This window comes from Carettochelys insculpta, chromosome 29 (genome assembly GCF_033958435.1).
Source record: "Carettochelys insculpta isolate YL-2023 chromosome 29, ASM3395843v1, whole genome shotgun sequence".
NCBI lineage: Eukaryota > Metazoa > Chordata > Testudines > Carettochelyidae > Carettochelys > Carettochelys insculpta.
Window position 1 is genome coordinate 6155526 of NC_134165.1, and position 17566 is coordinate 6173091.

Sequence of the window (17566 nt, forward strand, 5' to 3'; positions counted from 1 at the left end):
GGTGAAGAGACCCCCTCTGCTGCCTCTGCCCTGGACACCAGCCCACTCTTGGCCCAGCTAGGGCATTGCTGGGGGGGGGGGGGGGGGCAGCCTCACTTTTTCTATGAGTGACAGGGAAATTTTGCCAGTTGGGATTTAAGTGAACCAGAGCAGCCCTAGAGCCCCAGGCTCCCTGCTGCTCTTCCACCAACAAATCAGACACAGGCAGTAGCTTCTTTAAGTTACTTTATTCAGTGACCAGGTGAGGGCCCTGCCAGCTCCTTACAGCATTGCCCAGCACCATGGGGGGCAGGGGGCATCAGTGCCTGAGAAGGGAGCAGGTGCTGAGGACAGGACAGGGCTGGCAGAGACAGCACCCTCAAGGCACCCCCCACTGGGAACAGCCAGCTGGGCAGGGGGAGTCATGCTCCCTAGCGCAGGGGCAAGAGACTTAGAGCCCAGTTGTCTCCCTCCCCACAGCCCAGGCCCCCCACTGCCAGGGCAAATGGGACGTAATTCACCTGTGCCAGAAGCTCAGAAAATACAAAAGAGACAAGACGAAGAGACAGACACAACCCCCAGCCCCTCCCCCGCTGGTTTATCAAATGCAATTCACCTTATATACAAATTGGTGCAAAATCATTTAAATAGCTCGATCTCTGTATAGGTATGTATAATATACACAGCTCCACCCCGCAGCGAGGGCAGGGGACACCCCTGGGGTGCAGTCTGACATTCAAATGGGTAGGGGACAGAGCAGAGTAGCCAGCCTGGGGTACCTAGCTCCTCCCCTCTGCCCTTTGACCCCATAGCTTATTGGTGGATTTGGCAGTTCCCCAGCTGAGCCCTCCTGCCTTGCTGGGGCCCAAAGCAGGGGCCCAGGGCCAAAGCTCATTCTCAGGCCCCAACAGGCCTGTGCCCCCACGGCAGCCACGGCTCCCACCAGGAGAAGTTATTTAGGGGTGCCTGGTTTCTTAGGGGTGCCCGGCTTCTTGCTCTGCCAGAGGTGGCCCTGGATGGTGATGGCATCCACACTCATGGACATGGTCTTGGTGGGGATCTGGGTGAAGCGCTTGCGGTCCGAGTTGTACTTGTAGATGCCCTCAATCATGGGCCGGGTGATGGTGCGGGGGCCGTAGCCAGTGAGACGAGTCAGCTCCTCCGTCTCCCCCGCTGGCGTGTAGAGTGCCCGGAACTGGCAGCTGGAGTCGCGGAACAGGATCAGGAAGTGATGGGCCTTGCTCTTCTCCATCTCCTGGGGGCAAGAAAGGGGTTAGAGCTGGGGCCCCTCCCTACCCCACCCCAGCAGAGCTCACACCCCCACCCTGCACAAGGAGTCAGGCCTGTCCGCCCACCCTCCCACCCCTGCACGCTCACCTCCAGGATCTTGTTCTTGTGGGGCTCATTGACCCGGCCGGCCAGGCAGCAGTGGGAAAGTGCATTGTGGATGATGTGCTTGTTGGACTTGGCACTTGGCTCCTTGTACAGCTTGGGCCCTGCCGGGGGGGAGTGAGGGTTAGAGCTAGAGCCAGGGAGGGAGGAGGGGGACACAGCACATGGTCTATGCAGTGCACTGTGCTGCCTGGGGGACAGGATACTTCTGCCATTATGACAAAGGGAAACTTTTTAGAAGCCCCCCGTACCTCAGTTTCCTCTGTGTTCTGCACGGAGGGGAGGAGGACTGCTTGGAGCGTGGTAAGAGACGGGGCCAAGTGGCACTGAGCTGGCAGCCATCAAGGGCTTAGCCTCAGCCCATCCTTAGCACCCACTGGACAGGGATCTCTCAGCCGAGGGGCCAAGCACAGACCCAGCTTGTAGAGGGTGGGTGGGTGGGGGGGGCATGCTGGCCACTGGACAGAGCCAGGGCTCCCACCTGGGACTGGCCCAAGGGTATCACAACCTGAACATGGGAGCTGGGCCAGGCCCTGGGCTGTTCCAGTCCTTGCTGGGGGCTGCCCTGGACTCCCCCAGGTGGGATCCAGCTGACTACTAAACCTGACCATTTGATGCCAGGGTGTCCCTGTGACCCAGGGGAGGGGGGCAGAGCTCAGGACCTGTCTCATGGACTCATGGGTGCAGCTTGACTGTTTGGTATCTAGCAGCTGTGTGAGCTGCCTTGGAAAAATGGTGAGTCCTGTCCCCTCCACGCCCTTGGGGGGCTTCCACAGCTGGGGGGCCTGGGCCTGGGCCTGCAGCTCCTTAACACCCGCTAGGCAGGGCTGGAGCTCGAGGCAGCGAGGGCAGCCCGGATCTTACCTGCAGACGGTGAGGGAGGGGAATGGGCAGCCAAGGCATCTCACCTGTGTACTCCGGTACAGAGGCGGGCGATGAGGCAGTTGATGTGTTCTCCCAGTCCCGCTCCCGACTCTGGCTGCCCAGCAGGCGGCTGGGGGACATCAGGCCCGAGGGAGAGGCAGCTCTGGGGGGAAGGGGGCAGTTAGAGATGGAGCAGGAGTTTCTATGCAGGTGAGAGACAGACACCCCCCCCCCCGTCCCCACACACTCCCCAGCTCCCTGGGGGGAGGGGTCACACCCAAACCTTCCATCTCTGCCCCCCAGGGGACTTTACCCCCAAAAAAGGGAGGAAGGGCCCCAGCCCAACCCAGGGCTCTCTACCCCACTGGGGTCCAGGCCACCTCCTCCCCACTCACCTGGAGGGTCTCTTGACAGTCAGGGAGTTCCCAGGGTCATTGGCCACGGTGGAGAGGGACAGAGTGGACTGGGAGTACACCTTGCTGAGCCTGGAGCCTGGGGGCAGAGGGCTCAGTCAAACAGACCCTTCCCGTGTTCCCTGTGAGCTGACTGCGGGGCAGCCACCCAGCCGGCGGCTGCATTCCTACTGATGGTGCACAGCCGCCCACGGCTGGAAAAATTAGAGGGAACACTGGACACCCCCACCCCCGTTCAGTCAGACATAGCTCCTAGGCCCTTCCACAGGGGCCTCAGCACTGTGGGACCCAGCTGGGCAAGGGGTGTCCCCCTTGAGCCCTTCTCTAAACTCCCCTCCACTGTCCACAAGCCACCCTCTGCCTCTACCCGCTCACCACTGTACCACACCCCCCCACCGCAGCAGGGCCCAGCCACCCTCTGCCTCCACCAAACCACAGCGCAGCTACCCTCTGCGCCCCACCCCCACGGCTGTACCAAGGAGCCCCTTGACCGGGCTGCGGGCCAGGGCCGAGTCGTCACAGAACACGGTCTTGGGCCGTCCCTTCTTGAGGGCCCGCACAGTGGTGGGCTTCTGCCGCAGCACTTTGTCCAGGTCCTCCATAAGCTTCAGCTGGTGGCGCCGCAAGTACTCCTGGCGTGTGAAGTCACCGCGCCGGGGGCTCGCCTCCTCCACCAGCAGCCTGGCACAGGGAGTGCAGCCATCAGGGTGGGGCTCCAGCCCAACGCCACCCAGCCGGCCCTCCTGCGGGGCTCCCCGCTGCCCCACCCCAGCTGCCTGCATCCCACCGTGGTCCAGCCCAGCCAGGCAACGCCCTGGCAACAGGGGCTCCTTCCCCAACACAATCCCCTACCTGGCTGCCTCCTCCTTCTGCTCCTTCTCAGCCTCCAGCCACTGCTTCCGCTGCCGCGCCTCCTCACTGCGCCGCTGCTGGCGCTCCAGCAGGCTGGCCCGCTTCTGGGCCATCTCGTCCTCCGGCTGCTCATCGTCCTGGGCAGAGACGGAGCTGTTAAGTGGAGAGCCGGCCGCAGGATGGGGCATGGGCCGATGGCAGCCACCCGCCACCCCTGGTAACACAGGGCAGCACTGGACAGGAGGGCACGTCCCCCTAAGGCAGACCAGGCCTCAGCCCCCTGGGCTTGCCGCAGAAACCCACCCACCCACCCACCAACTCCACTGACCTCAGCCGAAGCCCCTGGGGTCTTAGAGAGCTGCATGGCTGAGGGCAGGGCCCAGCCATCCTAGCCCATGACCAAGCTGAGCCCCCATGGTGCTGCTTCGGAGGGAGGCAGAAAGCCAGGTGGAGCTGGGGGACTCCGGTAGCAGCAGTGATGCCACCTTGACTCCCATCCAATCCTGGAGCATGCTGGGCTCCTGCCCTGGGCCCCAGCCCAAAGCAAGGTGCTCCCCAGGGCAAGCGTCACATCGTAGGCAGCCCCAAGCTCTGGCTCATGGGCGCCGGGTGCAGCACTGCTGCTGCCCGGTCAGGGAAACGCCCTGCAACGGCCCCGCACAGCCCCAGCACATCAGCAGAGCAACGCGCCCACCACCGGAGCCATCCAGACCCATAGGCGCCCGGCTCCTGGGACTCTACCTCCACCCCCCACACCACAGCATAACGGCGGGTAGATGGGGCCATGGGCTGAGAGGTGACCTCCCCAGCACTGCCCTCTCAGCTCAGCCACAGCCAGGCAGGGCTGGGGCCCAAGCAGCAGGACTCAACCCTGGGGGAGCTCTGTGCCCACAGCTTTGGCCCCAGGGTTTCCTCACACGGAGCCTGGGGGAGAGGAGACGACACCCAGCAAATGGAGCCAGCCCTTTCCGCAGTGCGGAGGCTGCACCTCTAGAGGGGAAAAGCCCCACGTGCCCTTCCCAACCCCCCAGCTGGCCAGATCCCTGCCCAGGGGCTGACTCAGGGCAGTTGTCCCAGCCCATTAGCCACCCCCCAGACAGGCCAGGGGCTGTGATGGGACCGCAGGTTGCAGACAAGATGGGCTCCGCGCAGACGTGAATGGCTGTGGCAGGCCACCAGCGCTGGGCCATGGGAGGGGCACCAGGGGCCCAGCTCTCACCTTGAAGAAGAAGCCCAGGCCAGGCCGCCGGTCGGTGTCCAGCACCTCGGCCAGCGACTCCTCCAGAGAGTCGTCCCCGTCCCCATCGCCCTCCTCAGCCTGAAGGCTGGACAGCGGGATCTCGATGAGGCTGCTCCGCCGCTCGCCCGGTGAGGACACGTCGCTGGTGCCATCGCCAGACACCCGGGCGCTGCCCGCCCCTCCCTGCACCGCCCCAGGGCGCAAGTTGCCCTGGCTCTCCAGCTCCGGGGACTCCAGTGGCGGCTCCGGCACAGGGGCCTCCTCCGAGAAGTGGATGGAGGAGCGGGTCTGCACGGGCACCTGGCTGGGTGAGAACTTGCGCAGGTGGGGCAGGGTGTCCACGTTGTTGGGGGGAGTCAGCACTCGCATCAGGGGGGGCAGCTTCAGCTCCGCAGGCCGGGCATGCTTGGGGCTCTTGGGGGGGGTGGGCGCAGCCTTCTTGGGGGTGGGCTGGGGTGAGCGGGGCGCAATGGGGGCAGGGGGCTTGCGGGAGGGCGAGGCGGAGGGGGAGGAGGACGAGAGCTCCACGGAGCGGGGCGGCACAAACTCCCGGCTGGCCCGTGGGCCGGGGCCCTTGGGCGCCGGGATGACCCAGGCCTGGCTGGGTTTCTTCTCCTGGAGCAGCCGCTGCTGCTGCTGGCTTAGGCGCTGCATGTCCAGCTGCAGGGAGCTCAGCGCCGTGTTCAGCTTGGCCACGGCCCGGTTGTAATCACCCAGGTTCTCGTCCAGCGGGGCACCTTTGATCTCTGGCGAGAAGGTCACCTGCTTTTCCAGGCGGCCCTGGCCTGGGCCCTCCTCTTCAGCCCCTCGCTGGGGGCTGCCCCCCTCTTCCTCCGCCTCCAGCCGGGCCAGCCGCTCTTCCAGCGACAGCTTGGCCTCCCCCTCGCCCTCCTCCTCCTCCTCCTCGCCCTCGCGCCGCTTGAGCTGCAGGAAGGCGCTCTTGCCCAGGCGCTGGCGGTGCTTGGCGAAGATGGCCTCGATACGCTTCTTCTGAGCCTCAATGGCACGCCGCTTCTCCTCCAGCCGGGCCCCCAGCTGGCTCATCTCCGAGCTGAGGGCAGGGCTGCGGCCGGGGCTGTCCTCAGGGGGCCCAGTGCCCACCTCGGAACTCTCACTGGTGCTCCTCTGTGAGGCCTTGCCCTCGGGGGCCGCCAGCTTCTTCTTCCGCTCGGCAAAGCTGGTCATGCGCACGCCAGGGCCTGAGGAGCCGGCACTGTCGGGCTGGGAGCTCAGGGAGCTCAGGCCCGACGAGGTGTCATCTTTGGTGCCCGGCGGGCGGGCGGGGTCCTCAGCATCCGAGTCCAGGCTGCCATCCCCCGGGGGGGTGGGGCCCTCACCACGCCCGTTGGGGGGCCCACTGTGGAAGTGGTAGACCGCCATTGCTGGCATGGGCTCCGGCGGCCGGGGGGGCTTGGGGGGCTCTGGTGAGTGCAGGTAGAAGCCGTCAGCTGCCCCCTCGGGGTGCAGCCGCTCGCTGCTGTGGATGATCTGCAGGGCCTCCTCGATGGTGGGCAGGTCGGGGTAGCCGTCCGCCAGCCCATTCTCCACCGGGGTGCCCTCGCGCTCCGGAAGCCCCTTGGCTGACAGTGCCACCTTGTGCACTGTCCGGTGCGGCGCCACCAGCCCGTTGGGAGTCTTGTCCTTGGCCAGCTGCTGAGCAGCATCCTCGGGGGGCAGGCCGGGCGAGCGGGCGGGCCCCGGTGCCAGGCTGTCGGAGCTGACGGAGCGCAGCATGCCCACGGGGTTCCCCATCACGATGTCCACATCGCTGTCCAGGCCAAAGGGGATACTGAAGGACACAGCCTGCGACAGCGGGTGGCTGCAGGGAGAGGAAGGGTGAGGGGCGGGGCAGGGATGGGTCCTGCCCACCCTGGAGGGGAAACGGCCCCGCCCACCCGCACAGAGCACAACCAGGGGGCCAGGATCAGACTGTGGCACAAGAAGCCACACCCCTTAACAGGACAGTGCCCCCCCCACATGTGCCAGCCCTGGGGGAAGGTCCCACCTCCCCTTCTCCTGCCTTGTGCACAGGAAGCAGGGAACTTTGGGCCCAACACCCCAATTCCCACACCCAGGCGACACAGCCCCCTGCTGGAAGATATCCCAAGGAACCAGGGGGTCCCTGCCCCCAGGAGCAATTAGCCCAGACCCCACTGCCCCCTCACTGCCTCACCTCAGCTGTTTCTTACTCCAGGCTTTACCAAAGCCGCCCTCCACGTGGGACATTGAGGTAGAGTGGTGCATGGAGCCTGGGGCACAGAGATACAGTCACGCCCAACCTCGCCTCTGACAGCCCCAAACACCCCACAGGGACCTCCCAGAATACTCCGATCTACCCCATCTGTGACCTCATCCTGCCACTCACCCTCTCCCCCACCCCCCAAACGCACAACAGATCCACTCCTGGGACCCCAAATGGAGTCAGAGCTGCTCCAGCCCCCTCCAGGCTGGCTTGGGGCAGGGAGCATTACGATGGGCCAGCACAGGGGCCTGGATGCCCCCTTGAAGGGTTCAAGGCCAGAACAAGCTGGGTGGGCTTTGGAGACCCGCCCCTATTTCTGCTCCCTTCCATGGGGGCAGGAGCTCCTAGCTGGGGTCCTCCCAGGCAGCCGGCATCTGTCAGAGGAATGAGACTCACCAGCTAAGTTCACACTAGGCGTGACCCCCCACCCCCACCCCAACCCCGGTAACAGCTGGAGCCTTTCCCGACCCCCCCCCCTCACAGAGAGCAGGGCACCTCCCCCAGCAAAGCTCTGAGCGGGGATTGCGGCTGCCCACCTGGCAGGAGCGGGTGCAGGAAGCTGAACGCTGGGGAACCACTGCAAGAGAGAGACGGACAGCGTGTGAGGCTGCTCAGGCCCTTCCTTTCCGCCCAGCGCCACCCAGCCCCAGAGGAGAGGGCTGAGCAGCAGCCCACAGGCAGGCATAGCTCTGGGGATGTCATGGGCAGGCACCACCCGGGGAAGCTTTGCCTGCGTCACAGCCTGGAAGTGGCAAAACCCAGCCGGGCGCCATTGGATTTTACAAATTAATTTCATCCAATTTCTGCGCTGGACTGGAGTGTGGGCTAGTGGTTAGAGCAGCAAGTGGGAGCCAGGACTCCTGGATCTCAGCCAGGGACCCGCACAGCTACCTGGGGCCAATACCCTGTGAGCAGAGACCCAGGGTAAGGGAACTCAAGCAGCAATCAGTGTTGGGCGGGGGAGGGGGTCATCTGACCTTCCTCCTCCTCCCAGGAAGGGAAACATGCAGCAGAAATTCCCCCCAGCCCCACCCTGCCAAAATCCCGCCCCCCCCCCCCCCCCCCGCCTCCTCCCCAGCCACCGTACACTAGCTGTCCCTGGAGCCAATGGCAGCGGGTGGCTCAGAGCTGTTCCTGTCCAGGTGCCACAGCCCAGGGGGTGCCCCAAAGAACCCCCCCAACTCCCCCTACCACCCCCCACAGTCACAGACCTGACCCCCTCCCTCACCAGCCCCTAGGGAGCTGCCCACCCTGCCAGGCTGCTGAGACTCACCTGTTGCTGTTCCCGCTGCCGGGCGTCAGGGCATCACTTGTGGCAGGCGGCTCTGGGAGGCAGGCAGAGCGTAAGTCTCCCCCAGCCACAGCCCGCGCCCGCCCCAGCCATGCCGCTGCCCCCGACCTGAGCAGCTGCCAAGGTCCTTCCAAGGGCTGTGCCGACACGGGCTGTCTTGGGACTGGGCTGAGCCAGCTCCCAGCATGCCCCACTCCCACGCCTCCCCCAGCCTGACCTTGTGTAGGAGCAGTCGGGGCAAGGTGGCCCCCCCGGCTGGGGATACAGTGACCCCACACGCACCCCTAGAGCAGTCAGTCAGCATGACTGTCCCCTGCCTGGGTTGCAGCACAGGAGAGGTCCCCCTCTGACAGGGCACCCCAGTCCCTGCACCCATCTGTGACCAGGCGTCTGGCACGAGCCAGGGAGTCAGACAGCTTTCTCCAGGGCGCTGGCTGCAGAAGAGAACTCACTCCCTGGCCCCCAATGGGACTGACGGGGCCTGGTACCTTTGAGTGCCCCCAGCTCCTTGGGGCGAACGAAGGCCGGCTTGAGCACCTCGAAGCACAGGAAGAGCTCAGCCAGGAACACTCCGATGTTGATCTGCTGGGGGGGGCGGGGGGCAGAACAGCTGCTGACATGCTCCAAAGGGCTGACACCCCAGCACTCCCTAGCCACCCCCCAGCACATGCAGGCGGCTGGGGGAGCAGCTGCCCCCCAGAACAAGGCGCTGGTGAGCACAGCAGGACTCGGGGGTGCTGGTCGCAGGCACATCCCAGAGGGGCTCTTCGTGCCAGGCTGCAGAGCTCAATTAGAGCAGCCGAAGGCACCAGCCAGGCTGGGTAAGGGCCGGGCAGGCTAATGCGCACCTCCTGCGGGAATGGGAGCAGGGGCGCAGGCCCGGGCAGGCCGCAGCCAGTGAGCAAGCTGGGCGGAGCCTCCCACCTCCAGAGTTTGCTCCAGGATGGGGCAGTGTCCTGAGCTGGGCTCCCCCTGCCACTGGCAGGGCAAAGGCCCCAAGCTCCCACCCCAGCAGGGGGACAACAAGCCCCAGTCCATCCCCCACCCCACCATCCAGGCAAGTCTCCCTTGGGCTCCTATGCAGGGGGCACCTGGCTCTGCCCCCTGCCCCCCACTCACCCTCAGCACCGGGGGCACATAGAGCAAGTCCTCCAGTGCCAGGGGGCAGCAGCCACCTAGGTACTTAGTGCAGAACTCCTGGATGAGCTGCAGGTTGTACAGGCTGTCGGCCACGGACATGGTCTCCTTCAGGCACACGTCTGCAGGGAGGGCAGTCAGAGCTGTCCCAGGCTCCCGGCCTGGCCCACCCCGCCCAACCCCCGGCTCCCACCCTAGCTCATGTGCCCCAGCCCCAGCTCCCATTGCCTGGCCCACCCCTGCCCCACCCCCAGCCCCCACCCTGGCTCATGTGCCCCACCCCACAGGCTCCCGCTGCCCAGCATGCTCACCCCCCTCCCTCCCCTCATTCCTGCCCCACCCAGCGGGGCACCCCCACCTCACCCCACCCCCAGCTCTACCTCACAGGTACGCTTCCCAGGCTCCCTGCCCACGGCCCCGCTCCCCCTCCCAGGCCCCCTGCCCGCACTCACCCTCCAGGCGCACCACCTCAGGGCAGTAATAGTGGATGGTGGCGGCGATGGCCCCACCGTTGGCCAGGTCCTTCATGCTAGCGACAGGCGGGAAGCAGGGCGTCTGTTTGGGCAGCGCCTTGTCCTTCCGGTAGCGGATCTGCCCGCAGCAGAGACGGGGGGTGGGTGAACGTCAGGAGATGGGGGGCCTGTCCCACAGCAAAGCCAGCAGCCCCATATGCTGCTCAGCTCTACAGGTCAGGGCCCTAACTACCTAGTGCCCCATCCCCCGTCCTGCCCCCCAGGAATCTCTATGGCTCTGCAGACCCCCCGTGTCCCATTCACCCCCAGCCTTGGGCTCCTCTCGCCCGTGTCCCCAGCCCCCCAGGGAGAAAAGTCTAACATAGGTTCCCCCACCATGGGGCATCAGGAACAGGCTTCATGCTGCCAGGACCAGGCTCCCTCAGGGCAGGGGGGCTGTGGCTGGGGTCCCACAGGGCAGAGCAGCCAGGATGAGCTGGGACCTGGGGAGGCCCCTTCCAGAGCACAGCACCCTCTCTGCCCACCATGGGGAGGAAGGAGTTTGGGGGCAGCTCAATGCAGAAGCCCTGCCCCTCAGTCTAGGGCTGCCCTATTGCCCCACAGGCCTGGCAAAAGGGGAGGAAGCAGGAAAGACAAGCTAGAAGCCCCTGCTCTGGGCCAGACCCCCCTGCACTGAGAGGCCCCAGCTGGGCAAACAGGACTCCCCTTCCTGTCCTGTCCTGGGGTCACGGCAGCACTTGCCAGTCGAGCACAAGAGACAGACAACAGCCAGCAGCCCAGCGCAGGGATGGGCACACAGAGCCAAGCAGGGCAGGCACGCACAGCTACAGCCGGAGAGATGCACATCCAGAGACAGACGGCCAGCAGGCCACACAGCCAGACAGCCTCAAGAGCCGTGAAAAAGGGGGGCAAAAAGAGGTTGTGGGATTCCATGTTATTCCTCTTGCAATGAGCCCCTGGCAGGGCCTGGGGGCGGGGGCAGAGCCGTCCCCCCTGACAACACTAAGACGAATCCCTGCCTCCTGCAACAGGCCAAGGCCCAGACTCCAAGGGATGAGAGCGATGGGGAGTGGTCTGGTCCCAGCAGCAGCTCAATCGCCCTCAGACCAGACTCCCGCACCAAGAATGAGGGGTGCCTGTCTGTCCTGTGCTGCTCCTTTACAGTGACAAAGAACCACAGGACTCTCAGTTCCCCGGCAGGAGGACACTTCAGCCTGGCTCCAGCATGGGGCAGCTCCTCCAGGGCCACCCCACATCCAGCCTGGGGTGAGGGAGCATATCGGGACGTATGCTAGCAGGGGGAATCAAACCCAGGCCCCTCAGAAAATGCGGGGGGTGGGGGGGCCACTGGTGAGATGCTGGCTCTTGGCCACCAAGCAGGCTGTAACCACTAGATGGCTCTGACACTAGGCCTGTACAAAAGCCCCCCAGGGGCACCTTTGGGGGCAAGCTGCCTTAGCACACACTGTTCCATGGGCCTCTTGTTCCCTGTGGAGTCAGGCATAGGAGCTATGAAAAGTCAAAGGTGCCAGCCAGGATCTGGAGGAAATGACCCCTCTGCCTTATAGCCAGCGATGCCCTGTAGCTGTCAGTGCATGTCCCAACCCCCCAGCCTAGGCAGCACAGGGGCAGCAGCATTGCAGGAAGAATAACCAGCCCCTTGGGCAAGGGCTGGGGCCGTGAGCCCCCCTGGGTCTGGTGGGCACGCAGGAGCGGGCGCAGCAGGGGCACAGGCACTGAGTGATACGTTACCACAGGAGGTTTACTCCCCGACTCCTTCAAACAAAAAGCGATGGCATGCTGGATGCAACAGCAAAGGAAAGAGAAAGCCTGGTCAATGCGGGGGCCCAGCGGCTGCAGGAGAGAGTGCCGCAGGGAGGGAGCCGCTGCCTGGCCAGGCCTGTGGGGGGCGCCACTCTACAGCCCTCGCCTCGGGGAGGGGAGTCCCTGAGCCTGCCCCAGAGCTGCTCTCTCCTAGCGCGCAGCCAGCGTCATTGCACGGATGCCCCCCACCATCCCCAGTCTAACTCCACTCTGGGGTGCCCTTCAAACCTAGTTCTAACCTAACCCTGGGGGGTGCAGCCTCCTGCTCAAGCCGGACCCCAGAGCACCAGGGACCCTAACCCTGGGAGAGGAGGGGGGAAGAGCAACCAAACAGAAAGGAGGTGGAGGAAGAGGTGTCATGTGAGCAGCATGCTGCTGTTGATTGGCTGTCTGACTCCCCCACTCCTGGGTCTCTTAGCTCGTTACTGAACCCGGCTCTCCCCAGTGCAGAGACAGAATGGGTTCGGGTGCCACGGGCTGGACAGTCCCGGGCACCCCCCTCTGACACACCTGCCCCAGCCCCACAGATCCTGGCCGTTGCAAGCACCAAGCACAGCCCCTCACTTTCCAGCCTCTGGGAGGAAGTGTCCCCCCGGCCCCCCCCCAGCAGGGCAGATGCCACAGACCTGTGTGTAAGAAGCTAAGAGACTGAAGAAGGGGGTGCATGGGAGGTAGGGGGAGTGGAGAGCAAAGGATGCTGGGATGCATTACCATGACTGGTTGGCCTTTAGCAACACGCACCCCACCCCAGCAGAGATCCCTCACAACGGGGCCCGACAGGGCATCTTCGGCTCTGGGCCCAGCTCTAAGCCTGGGTCACCCCTGAGAAACCCCCACCCGACTCTCCTCCCCCAGAAGAAAAGGCCTCCTCACAGCAGTCAGCTTCCCTTGAGACTCTGGGGCCACACACCCCACACCCCCAACTACCACTGCCCACAACAGGCATCACCCTTCCCACAGTGCCCTGGGGCCTGCCACCTTCCCCCTCCCCCGCCCACAGGCATCACCCTTCCCACAGTGCCCTGGGGCCTGCCACCTTCCCCCTCCCCCGCCTCCCTCCCCACAGGCATCACCCTTCCCACAGTGCCCTGGGGCCTGCCACCTTCCCCCTCCCCCCGCCTCCTGCCCACAGGCTTCACCCTTCCCACAGTGCCCTGGGGCCTGCCACCTTCCCCCTCCCCCGCCTCCCTCCCCACAGGCATCACCCTTCCCACAGTGCCCTGGGGCCTGCCACCTTCCCCCTCCCCCGCCTCCCTCCCCACAGGCATCACCCTTCCCACAGTGCCCTGGGGCCTGCCACCTTCCCCCTCCCCCGCCTCCCTCCCCACAGGCATCACCCTTCCCACAGTGCCCTGGGGCCTGCCACCTTCCCCCTCCCCCGCCTCCCTCCCCACAGGCATCACCCTTCCCACAGTGCCCTGGGGCCTGCCACCTTCCCCCTCCCCTCCCCCTCCCGCCCACAGGCTTCACCCTTCCCACAGTGCCCTGGGGCCTGCCACCTTCCCCCTCCCCCCCCTCCCCCCCCACAGGCTTCACCCTTCCCACAGTGCCCTGGGGCCTGCCACCTTCCCCCTCCCCCGCCTCCCCCCCCACGGGCATCACCCTTCCCACAGTGCCCTGGGGCCTGCCACCTTCCCCCTCCCCCGCCTCCCTCCCCACAGGCATCACCCTTCCCACAGTGCCCTGGGGCCTGCCACCTTCCCCCTCCCCCGCCTCCCTCCCCACAGGCATCACCCTTCCCACAGTGCCCTGGGGCCTGCCACCTTCCCCCTCCCCTCCCCCTCCCGCCCACAGGCTTCACCCTTCCCACAGTGCCCTGGGGCCTGCCACCTTCCCCCTCCCCCCCCTCCCCCCCCACAGGCTTCACCCTTCCCACAGTGCCCTGGGGCCTGCCACCTTCCCCCTCCCCCGCCTCCCCCCCCACGGGCATCACCCTTCCCACAGTGCCCTGGGGCCTGCCACCTTCCCCCTCCACCCCACAGGCATCACCCTTCCCACAGTGCCCTGGGGCCTGCCACCTTCCCCCTCCATCCCCATAGGGACCATACTTCCCACACTGCCCTGGTGTCCCAGCATCCTTTGCTCAGGGGTGGAGGTATCTCCTGGCATGCAGACTCAAAGCCACCTGCCCGCCCAGCAGCGCTGGCAGGACATGGCCCCGGCCGTCAGTCGGCTCGGGGGAGGGGAGAGTAAATAAACCACCCACTTACAGGAACCAGTTTCCAGTACCACCTCGTGGGACCCTGACGAGGAGGAAGGAGAAAGGCCACAGGAAGGAGGAGAGAGAGACGCAGAAGAGAAGAGTCACACAGCGAACCTCTATGGCCCACGGGCAGCCATGCCAGCTGCCTAGGGCAGCACTGCAGCAGGAGAGGGCAGAGTGCATGCCCAGCAGTGGGAGGGGGCTCCTGTCCTGAGTGCAGGAGGGGTGTATGAATACCCGTGTCTTTGCTCATCCCCAGGCAAGGGGCCACCCTTTGTGTACCCAGCAGCCACCAGGGCAGCACCAGGGGACGGGGAGCGCTGCCCAGACAGGGGAAGCATGGGGTGGGACTGAAGCGCATGGGGGCAGCACCTAGATTGGGATCCATTATCACCAAAGAGGCAGAGCACATTGGAGCCCCCTGGCCTCCCAACACACACACAGCACAGCCAAGAAAAGGCCAACCAGCAGCAGACTTGAGGATGGACAGTGGAGGCTTCCCTTCCCAGCAGAGCAGGACTGGACAGGTCTCCCCAGGGGACAGGTTTGCCCAGGACCTCCAGGGACCAGCCACAGCCCCTCCTGGAAGGAGCTAATGCCACCAAGCTCCAGAAATAGTCATGGCTCCATCACACCACACCACTCCACTCGCCAGAGTGCAGCGGCCCTGCCCGCTCACCCTGCTTCAAGTTCAAGGGCCCCCATGCAAGCTTCCCCCAAGACAACCTCAGCACCGTGCTAGAGGGACCCACCTTTGGGCCACTTGTCGGGGGCTGGGCCTGGGGCTGGCCCTCTGTGCCCGGGGCTGGACGCTGTGAGCTCTCACACTCAGTGCTCTCCTGCAGCTTGCGGTTCACCTGTGGGAGGTAGGGATGGATTAGTCTGTGCTGGGGGCAGGGAGAGCCCCCAGGCTTGGGGACAGCTCCCTGCCCCATTGCTGCAGCAAGAGGGCAGCTCAGCAGGAGCCTGAGGCTGGAGTCTGTAGGGTAGCAGGAAGGCTGCTGCCAATGGCAGAAGAGGACACCCACCAAGACCAGTGTCCTAGTGCCCTCAGCATCCCAACAGTAGGGAACATCTGGGACATGGATCCCCTCCCAGTTCCCCCAACAGCCCCAAGAACCCACCATCATACCATGTCCACCCAGCAGAGAAGTTTCTGCTCCCAGGAGCTAGCGCCCAGCTCAGTGCCAGGAGGGACGCTCAGTGAGAGGGTGGATTCCACAGCAAAGGCCATCATCAGGGAGTCGATCACTGCCAGGTGCGCACCCTGTGGGGAAAAGGGACCATCAGACACTGCGCTTGGCCACCTGACCACCTCAACTCCACGGCCAGGCCCAGCCCAGAGACTCGTCCTCTCCTACTGCCAACCTCACCCCCACATGACCTGGCAGAGCCTGATGTGTCGATGGGGGGAGGCACGCAAAACCCCACCGCTGCTTTCCTCTTACCTGAGGCACCTTTGGGGTAATCACATAATTGTTACCCTCCCACCCCAACCGAAGCAGACCTTGGCCACAACACCAGCACATCCACAGGCTCAACTTGGCCAGCCAATCCAGTCAGCACAGACTCGAAGTCTGAGCAGGCCCTGCACCAGGCCCATTGTTGGCCACAGGGCTAGCAGTCCCCACAGCTCACCCCACAGGCAGAGGCTAGGACATGCACCCAGCCCATGGGCAGGGAGCAAACAGCAGATGTTCTCTAAGAGCCAAAGGGAGGGCCCCAAGGATAGCCTCAGACCTCAAGGTGCCTGCAGAGGGGCCGGGCTCTCTGACAGCTCAATGCCAAGGGTCAAGTAGGTTCAAGAGAGGGGAGTGAGAGGTTGAATGGCCCCCAGTCTGGGTCTATGCACGTACTAGACTTTCAGGGCACTGCTGCCAGGCCCAGCCCAGATATCACTGCTGGGGCAGGGCCTGCATGTGACTCCTGACACAGCAGCACCAGCCCTGCCATGCAAGACATAGGGCCTGGCACCCCAACAAGTCTAGACCCTGGGGGAAGCGGCCAGTGGTGACAGCAGACTGGCACCAGTATGCCTGGGTTCCAGACCCAGCTCTGAGGGGAGTGGGGGTCCTGTGATTAGAGCAAGGGAATCAAAGCCCTTCTGCCTCTGTGCCTCAGTTTCCCCCTCTTCTATATGGGGCCAGTGACTCCACCCTGATCCAAGAGGGACACTCCCAGGTCTGGCTAAGCAACGCCCCCACTGTCCCATTTCCCAGAGTGGAAGCAGCTCCCTCATACCCCAGCAGGAACCATCCAAGAGGTGCCCCTGCTGTCACCCTCCCTGGAGCACAGGGAACCTGGGGCCAATGACAAAAGCAGAGCCCACTGCAGGCGAGGCTGAGGATGGGCCTGCGCTGCTCCCAGCACCTCAGGGCTGTTGGATGAGCCAGCTGGAGCCCTGCGGGGAGGGGGTGGCAGGGCCCTGGGGGGACTGGGCTCCCAGGTCCCAGGGTTCACACCAATACCACAGACCTCAAGCAGAGGAGCCCACTCGTCCCCAGCCTGACGAGGGTAATAGGATCCTCCCACAAGCCAATTATCCCTGCTCAGATCCCCAGGCATCCCATCCCGGCTAATGTTTAACCTGATTAACCCTGGTCCCGGAGCTTCCAGCTCTCCCCCAGCCCAGCCAGCAGAGCAGCTCGCCAATCATTAACATAATCCCAGCTCCCATAGGCCACCCCAGGGGCACCTCTGGGTGCTACAGAGGCCCTGAGGGCAGGAGTCTCCTGGGAGCTGGGGAGCTGCTCTGGGCAGACAGCAGGGCCCCCCCAGCAGGGCTGGATCCCAGACACAGCCAGCCACTCAGGCTCCCCAGAGAGCATGTGGGTCAGATGGAGCCTATCCAGAAACTCCCAGTGGCGGGTGGAGAATCCCAGTACCCAGGCCTGGGGGAATCCAGGGAGCCGGGGGCAGAAGCAGTGTCACACCTGCAGCAAGGAGCTACCAAGGGCACAACCGCAGGGTGCCAGGAGAGGGCGCTGGGGAGCAGGCAGCGACTGCACAAGGAGCATGTGTCTTTCTGGGGGAGGCAGGCCAAGCAGGGCTTGTTTTGCTAAGCTGGGGAGGCCAGTTAGGCAGGGGAGCTAACGCCCACTGAGCCAGCTCAGCCTTCCCAGGCCCAGAGGGGGAGAGGTCTGAGCAAGATGGGAAAGGAAGACATGTTCACCCCTCCCCCAGCACAGGACCCAGCAGGGGCAGGGGCAAGGGCTTTGGGGCGGCTGAAGGAAACGCTGGCTGGGCCCCAGGTCACCCGTGGAACTCCCTGCCACTGGCTTTCAGCACAGCAGCAGCTCCATTCACTGGGAGAGATGCTCAAAGGGTCCTAAGACCCCGCACCTACTTAAGGCAGAGTCACCCTCACCCCCAGCCAATTCCTCACCAGCAGGAGAACTCTCCCTCCCCCCAGTGTAAACAGCCCCCCATCCAATGAGAGTCTCTTCTCAGCTAGCAGCCACCACCTGGGACCTGGACAGTCTGGGCTAGGGGGACACTGACTGGCTCCCACAGCCAGGCCCAACAAGCCAGTGCCTCTCTAGGCTGAGCCATGCAGCAGGGGAGGGGGTGACAGTCTGCTCCCCCACCCTGTGGGATTTAGGGATGGACATCCAAGGCCCTGGCAGCAGGCACCTGGCCAGGCTCCACCAGGGCTG

At 64.8% G+C, this 17566-nt stretch overlaps 1 protein-coding gene across 1 annotated transcript in view; it reads right to left on the reverse strand.

The window, feature by feature from the left end:
- Positions 1–211: 211 nt before the first annotated feature.
- The window catches only part of CAMSAP3 (calmodulin regulated spectrin associated protein family member 3), a 32450-nt gene continuing 15095 nt past the window's right edge, over positions 212–17566 (reverse strand). Inside the window, exons 3-18 of the mRNA XM_074979956.1 lie at positions 15043–15177; positions 14663–14767; positions 13918–13950; positions 9863–10001; positions 9393–9532; positions 8762–8858; positions 8256–8307; positions 7519–7559; positions 6914–6989; positions 4720–6559; positions 3501–3637; positions 3124–3329; positions 2631–2727; positions 2280–2398; positions 1357–1475; positions 212–1234 (exon numbers count right to left, since the gene is read on the reverse strand). Of these exons, the coding sequence (XP_074836057.1) occupies positions 932–1234; positions 1357–1475; positions 2280–2398; positions 2631–2727; positions 3124–3329; positions 3501–3637; positions 4720–6559; positions 6914–6989; positions 7519–7559; positions 8256–8307; positions 8762–8858; positions 9393–9532; positions 9863–10001; positions 13918–13950; positions 14663–14767; positions 15043–15177 (3639 nt within the window). The 3' untranslated portion in view covers positions 212–931. The remainder of the gene's footprint in view (positions 1235–1356; positions 1476–2279; positions 2399–2630; positions 2728–3123; positions 3330–3500; positions 3638–4719; positions 6560–6913; positions 6990–7518; positions 7560–8255; positions 8308–8761; positions 8859–9392; positions 9533–9862; positions 10002–13917; positions 13951–14662; positions 14768–15042; positions 15178–17566) is intronic.